The 7960-nt window shown below is 40.0% G+C and overlaps 1 protein-coding gene across 1 annotated transcript; it reads left to right on the top strand.

Annotated features, from left to right (window-relative positions):
* Positions 1-579: 579 nt before the first annotated feature.
* Positions 580-1462, top strand: LOC122084253 (protein P21-like). The gene has a single exon (XM_042652353.1). It carries the CDS (start codon positions 697-699, stop codon positions 1366-1368), a length of 672 nt encoding a protein of 223 aa, XP_042508287.1. The 5' UTR covers positions 580-696; the 3' UTR covers positions 1369-1462.
* Positions 1463-7960: the final 6498 nt, after the last annotated feature.

Genomic DNA, 7960 nt, shown 5'->3' with positions numbered 1-7960 from the left:
TAACGTGAAAAAGCTCAACAGTTGAGACAGGAATTACGCATAAAAAGTGGAAAAAAAAAAAGAGATAATGATGCAAATTTCTTTCATGGTTGGATCTGCAACGTACACCACTTATGTGCCAATATCTATCTCATTTTCTGTCATTTAATGTGTGATGAGAGGTAGAGGAAAAAGGACAAGTGTTAACACCTAAGGTGTACATGCAGGATATAATAAAACAGGTGGCATATGTCTAGTGTATATTAATAGTAACTCCTTCACACGTACATCCGGAGGATCCAGTCTCACGAGCCTGGATCCTTTCCCGCCTGCTGAGCCCTCCAACCCCATCCCATCAGAAATTGAATCCATTACTCGTATGATCACATCGTTTTACATGTGAGCATACATGCAACTGATCTAATCTCATTTCATCACACCATGCATGGAGTGTCATCCCTCAACACACCATCCATGGGGTGTGGGGATGACACCACATCACATGCATGGTGTGATGAGATGAAGGGTTCAGTTGGCTGGAGAGTACTCACTTCTTTTTAAGGATTAGGAAACTGACTCACTCCCCCTGCTATAAAAGCACCCCGAGCTTAGGCAAAATGCCACAACTGCAAACAAAAAGATAAGTCATTGAGGCTTTGAGGTCGAGGAAGGAAGAACAGTTTCTTCTTTCTCTCTCTTTCTGTCATAGTTACTAAAATGGCCCTTTCGAGAAACCTTTACATCTCCATTATTCTCTCTGCAATCCTCTTCACCTTTGCACAGGCTGCCAACTTTGAGATCAGGAACAATTGCCCATACACAGTCTGGGCAGCCGCTTCACCAGGTGGTGGGAGGCAGCTCAACCGTGGTGAGGTCTGGACCATCACTGTCCCTGCCGGCACAAAAGGTGGCCGTGTTTGGGGCCGAACTAACTGCAACTTCGATGGTAGTGGCCGAGGAAGGTGCCGAACAGGTGACTGTAATGGGCTTCTACAGTGCCAAGGCTATGGTTCACCACCAAACACCCTAGCCGAATACGGGCTAAATGGTTACAATAACATGGATTTCTATGACATTTCGCTCGTGGACGGATTTAACATCCCCATGGAGTTCACTCCAACAAACGGTGGCTGTCATGACATTAGATGTACAGCTGATATCAACGGCCAATGTCCGGCGGAATTGCGGGCTCCGGGAGGTTGTAACAACCCATGTACGGTGTTCAAGACGGATCAATACTGTTGCAACTCTGGGAGCTGTGGGCCGACCAATTGCTCCAGGTTCTTCAAGGATAGGTGCCCAGATGCGTACAGTTACCCTAAGGATGATGCCACAAGCACGTTTACTTGTAGTGGTAACAGCAATTACAGGGTTGTTTTTTGCCCATGATGAGGCTTTGCTTCTCTTGTTTACGTGTGAAAAGATCTTTTGAGTTGCATGTCCCTAAATAAAACTGCAAATGTCATGTGTTCTGTTTTGGTAAGGTTGGTTGTCGTGAGGATAATTGGAATGTGGATTAGGTCTTTCCTACGGGAATCATACATTTGAACCATAGTTGGATTCCACTTAAAATAAAAACCAATTAAAAGAGGAGAGATATTAAGTGGAGTCCAAGTGTTAATACTCTTCATTGCTTTCAGTGAAAGTTGAATGGTTCTCATTCAACCCCGGTATGACCATGTCCATGCTATTGTGGGGTCAGTATGGGCCCGTAGGATTAGTCAGGTCAAAGGCCTGGATACCTGTTGTTAGCAAAAAAAAAAAAAAGTGTGAATCAAACACCGTATGAGAATCATTCTGGTAGGAGTACCTAATCTTGACTCGGATAATTGTTGCCTCAGTTAGTAAGAGCTTAGTGCCGTAGAGCCTAGGTTACTAGGAGATCTTGATTTTGAACCTCTTGTTCTTCACCTTATCCCCCTTTTATCTCCTTTTGTTTCCCTTATCCAATTTTGAAATATATAAAAAAGGAAAAAAGACGCTACTTGTATGCCTAGACACGTCTTTTTTGATGCTTCTTCATGTGCTCCCATTGATCCCATGAGCGCATAAGAACCACATTCTCCCGTAGACACTTTTCATTTTTTTTTTATAATATAGGGGCAAAAATGGTAGTATGAAAAAAACAATGAGATCAACTTTCATAAGTATCCTTTATCATACATGGTTTATATTCAATGACAATTCCATGCATAGTTACACAGAGAATGGTCTTAAAATTTAAGGCATTTTTTACTATCAAACTGCCACTCTAATATATGCATATTTCCTTTAGCCATTAAGGGGCCGTTTGATAACACTTCTATTCCTGGAGAGTGTTCTTTTACAGAAGTGTTCTTTTTCGATTCCATGATGTGAAGACACTATGGCAAAATAGAAACAACGTTTGGTAAAACTATTTCAGAAATATCCTTAGAACAGGAAAAGAACAGAAACAACGTTTGACAAACACTTCTATCCCTGAATTGCTGAATAGCCTTTGCCCATATGCACTATCTTCAGTATATGAATCCATTCAGACTTGTTGAGGATTCATGAATTGCTGAACAGCCTGAACTCCATTTGGTTTAATGCCCAAGTGAGGAGATGGGGCAGCCATTGTCATGTGCATAGCAGATACAAACTGGTGAGGCAACTGTTGCATGTGATCCACATGCCAATACATGCATCCTGGTGAAATACCCATCAGCTGAGGATTTACATACCCAATTTGAGAAGAAAAGTGGGGATCTACATAACCCTGCATGTAAGCTACAACAGATGGAAACTCCATTGCAGAAGGTTTATGCAATTCAAAACCCAATGGGGGATGTGTTTGTACCATTGCAGGCAATGACCTCGTCAGGGATTTGGTATTTGACTACCACAAGCTGCACAGAGATATCCATCATCTTTTGCAACAAGTCTTTGAAATTGACATCTCTCCTCACTCCAATTATCCGCGTCTGCCCTCCAACATACCTCAAGGTCCCATCACTGGGTCTGGGGAGAATCTTACCTCCAAAACTACACAGAAGCTTGGCGAGGATTCGTCGAAACCGAATCATCGCAACCCTCTTCGGTCCCCTGATCGGCCGCATTGCCCCTAGTTCGGTTCCCATAAATGGGAACTTCAGGAAACCCAACAGCAACAGCACCGCCACAACCAGAGCCAAGTGGAGCAGTTGGTGGGCGAGGGAACCAAGCCATGGGAGGATTTCCAAACCCTAATCCTACAAATCCAGCAACAGAAACCGTTACTGCAGGATAGTAAGCCGGTTGCAGGGAAGCAGCGACCAAGAGATGGCGGCAGAGATTGAAATGAAAATACGAATCAATGAAAAACGAAATCTAGGGCTTGGATTTTTGTGCGTTCAAGCTGCACCAAAATAGAGAGAGAGAGAGAGAGAGAGAGAGAGAGAGAGAGAGAGAGAGAGAGAGAGAGAGAGAACCTGTTGCAGGGAAGCGGCGGATTTGGGGATTTTTGATCGGGAGTTGCAGTAAAGGGGTTTGTGGGGTTTTGGAGGGTTTTTGTTCTTTTAAGTTAGTAGAATAATAGAAAGGTAACTTTTTTGTACTCTTGCAATGTACTCTTTAGTCATTCTTTTTCATTGGTTCATTCCGGGGGAATACAAAAATGAACTAGACGTGCCAAACATATTTCTGTTCTATTTGCATTTTCGCAGAATAGAAAAACACCAGAAACATTCTCCCAGAGTGTTATCAAACGGCCCCTAAGGGATTTCTTCTCAACTTCTATTATGTTTAGTTCCATACTGATATTTGAGATCCTTCCAAAGTTTCTATTAGGAAGCACTTCTCCAAGTATCGCAATTGATCCCACTAAAATGCATTTACGATCCCATTTCAAGGATTCTAAAGCCTTCCAAACTACATCCAATTGACCCATGGGTTGAGACCTTTTTTTATTTAAGACCCATATTTCATGGAATCCTAAAATTTGAAAATTTTGAACCAAATTGGAATTGGATAGATTGTGAAACGGTTCAAACCGAAGTTGAACCTAATGCATGAATTATTTTTCAATACCTATTTAATTAATAAAAATTCCAAAATTGTTCATAAAATTGTGTGAATAAGGGAAGGGTATTGAAATTACCACTTTGCCCTTGTTTTTGTTGGGACTATGAGATAGTGCCCAAATGACCAAATTTCCCCTACTTAAAACCTATAATTAAATTGCTTAATTATAATGTTTGCGAGATTTTGAAAAATAACTAAAATGCCCCTAAAACATGATTATGGCATATCCAATAGTTGAATATTTTTTTATACCAGACCCAATTTTTAATTGTTAATTATAAGGCAATGTATGCTTTGTACCTAAACTTTGTGTTCTAGCATGGTTTGGTCATGGGATTGAATGTATTGTTGTACACACAATGCATATGGTGTTGTCATCGTGTCAACACAGTCAGCATGATGTCAGTAGAGAAGTAAAGATGGGCAAACTGACATGGCAATGGTCATAGATGATTTGGCAGAAGACACAGTCAATAGGTAGCTTCTGGACATGTGGCAGCATGCCAAGGTTATGGTAGATGACTGAAGAGGGTGCAACATGATGTGACAGTTTTGAAAATATTGATAATGATGCCATATGTATGATGGGATGTGTGTCGGTGGTCCCATAGTGCTTGATGAGGTGCACAAGACTCTACAGTGGCAACAAGGGCAATTTGGTCATTGCACAAAATCAGAAACAACAAGTACAACATACGGGTTATTCTAGTAAATTCACATGATACATGTACTATGGTCTTTTGGATGTTGATATAATGGGATTTCCAAGGCATTCACTTATGAGTGGCATTACCAAGAATATTTTGGTAATTTAAATGTGCTCACAATGTCATGAGGTAGCTAGAACTGATAACACGACAATTTACGGTCACTTTGATGATTTGGTAGTGATGAGTGGAATGTCAAAGGTTCTGTGAGTGCAATGGGTACGACAATGGGGTCCATCTCATATTTCCAAGCTCGACACCAGTAATTTTGGTCATTTTATATTTAGGGGCATTTTGTTCATTTAATATGATTTTTTTTTACAGTCGGTTAATTCTGTCAAGTTGTAGAGTGCATCGTACTCTTTCCAAAGCATCTGGTTTCGCTTTGATCCGAAATTGAACGAATAACATATGGCCATTGAAAATTTCATGGGCAATTTTGTCATTTTATATGGCCAATTATGATAATGGATTGTTCTGAAGGATTATAGTACTCCGAGTCTTAAACGCAACGCAACTAATTTCGTTGCAATTTGGGTTCGTATGAGGGAGATATGGCATTTTTTGCCCAGGTGGTACGAAAAAGTCCAAAATCCAAAATGGAATTGCTTTCGTTAAGTTCAAATTTTCTATAGGGGGTTAATCTTTAAATATGATAGTTGGAGGGGCCTATGCAAATATTGAAGGGACTTTTCGGATCAGTTATTTAAGGAAGGGTTATGTGACATTACATAGAAGTCAGCTCGATCCTAGATGGACAATCAAGAGTGAGCCACGTAGGTTCGATGCTTTATCCATGGCCTGTGCCTTTTGCACCTTTCCGGATTGTAGAGATCAGAGGTAGTGTCAGTTGCGAGATTTTTTATACTCTTTATTCTGTTCATTTGGTTTTTGCATTTTCATTGTATGCTTAGGTAGTTGTATTGCCCCCTATGCTATGCGAGGCTGAATAAGATTTATCTCACCTCCACCCTTCCTTGCTATTGTAAAATGTCATTCGGTGCAAAAGAAAGAGGAGGATGTCAAGGCTATACATGATGAACAGATAGTCTCCCTTGGCCCTAACTTTTTTTCCAAGGCGGTGGGTGGGAAAAGATCAGTATGGCAGATGGACTTTCCCCCACCCAAGGGAGGTGGTTATCCAAGGTTGGACTTCATTGTAGGGCATTCATATAATCATAACCCTATCTTTATAATTGGTGTTCATTGGAAACTGAACACAATAACAGTGTGTTCCTTGGTAATTATTACTACATAAATGTATTTGTCATAGGTACGGTCTCTCAAATCATTATGGGAAAAATAGGGTGAAGACCATGCCTTTGTATATCAAGGGTAAAAACCAGGGGATATGGATATGGGTAAAGTGAAAATTAGTTTTGAGTAGATGTTGCACTTGATAGTGAGCATTATTACTCCGTGCATGTAGGCAACTAGCCAAAGCACATATTTTTTGTGTTGTGGATACCATGTGTTGGAATGCTTGTCTACAAGATGGGTATATACACCCAGTAGATTTGGCCAGCTGGTGGTTGCAGTGTGGATTTGCATACGACTATGTATATAAGATAGTACTACTTGCAAATTAGGGTTTGTGATACAACTCTAGTCAACATTATAAATTGTGTGAGTGAGCTATGTGCAACAGTGAGAATTGCCATAAGTATGTGTAATAGCGTCTAAGGGTGAGCCAAATCATCTGGTGACTTGGCAAAAGAACCAGTTGAGGGGAAGTTTTTTAATACATTGATGCATCTCCTCTTAGTGTCAATCGGGACCCAACATATATGCAATACAAGTTTAATTGTTACATTCTTTTCCTCCTCACAGTCTCACCTTTTCATAAATGTATTAAGCCCGTTAGGCAACCCTAAATAGAGAGGACTGATACTCTTAAGGGTCTTTCCAAAAGTTTTAATTAATCAGTTAAATTTCAATTTTAAGTTTCATGAGATACAACTTAGATCAAAATTGTTGAGATGTAATTTGGATCAGATGTACATATAATGAGCTTCAACGAGGAGTGTGATGAATCATTAGAAGAGCGACGTCTACTGTATAATGTTGCATCCAGTGGCAGCATTAGGGGGTGTTTGGTTCGGTAAATCAAATGGTGTATATATCAGATATGAATGTCAATCTTTTGATAGACATTCTTCTGAATTATGTTTCTTTCTGAAAAATCGTTTGGTTGCCTTACGGCTAGTGCATGTTTCTCACGGGTTGAGATATTGGCTTCCGTAGAGAATGTCTTTCCGCTTTCTCCTTTTATACTACGTGGTAAAAAGGTTGCTCAAATCTGAGTTTAAGTGTTGAGGTAAACTCAGATTTAAAACACATCCTTTGTAATATGGTCATTCATGGGAAGTAGGATGCTCACTTATGAGGGTCATCCTAGTGGAACCAAACAACTTAAAAAATTAAGAATTATCATTCTAAAGAATGTCATCCCAAAGATTTACCGAACCAAACACCCCCTTAATGATGTGATCAAGATACATAGCAATCATTAGAGAATGATTGGAGAATCCCATGACCATACCATAAATTACTTTATGTAGTTATACATAGATGCCTATGCTATGTCGAATGTGGATGTTTACTTTATTAAATATCATCATTACCCTCGACTATAAATATAAAAGCATATAATGGGAGCCCTTAATGGTAACTATCTTCTCATGGCCTCCTATCATGGTGGGTGTGGAGGGCTTGGAGGCTATTTTGAAGGTAATAAGGGAACTCCAATAGGCTAACCCTAAGGTCAGATAGGTGAATTTCTCAGTACAATATCCGGAGCATGGTTTCAAGTATCGGTCTGATATCGGCCGTATTGGATCGATATCGGTTGAGACCGATCCCCGATCTTTGACCAAATCAAATCCGATATCTGGATCGACTCAAGGGTAAAAAAATAAAAAAATTAATCTTTTTATAAAAAGTAGAGGCAAAATCGACCGATACCCACCGATCCGATCCAGATTGGTATCGACATAGATCGATACCGATATCAATACCATCCCTTAAATACTTGATCCGGAGAGATAAGATGTGGATGTGGGAAGAAGGGCATGCCCCTAGATATGAGTAAGTACTTGACTTCAATGTTTAGTGAACCCTGACATGTTAAGCTGACACTCAGGTGGCCAAAGTATATGCTAAGATTAGGGTGAATTGGGTGTGAGGTTTTTCAATACTCTAGACAGTTTAGAATGATACGATTTTCAGACTGTTTTTTTTTTTTTTTTTTT

The sequence above is a fragment of the Macadamia integrifolia genome, chromosome 1 (genome assembly GCF_013358625.1).
Source record: "Macadamia integrifolia cultivar HAES 741 chromosome 1, SCU_Mint_v3, whole genome shotgun sequence".
NCBI lineage: Eukaryota > Viridiplantae > Streptophyta > Magnoliopsida > Proteales > Proteaceae > Macadamia > Macadamia integrifolia.
The sequence above is the reverse complement of the archived record's forward strand: the minus strand, read 5'-3'. Positions and strand labels throughout refer to the sequence as shown.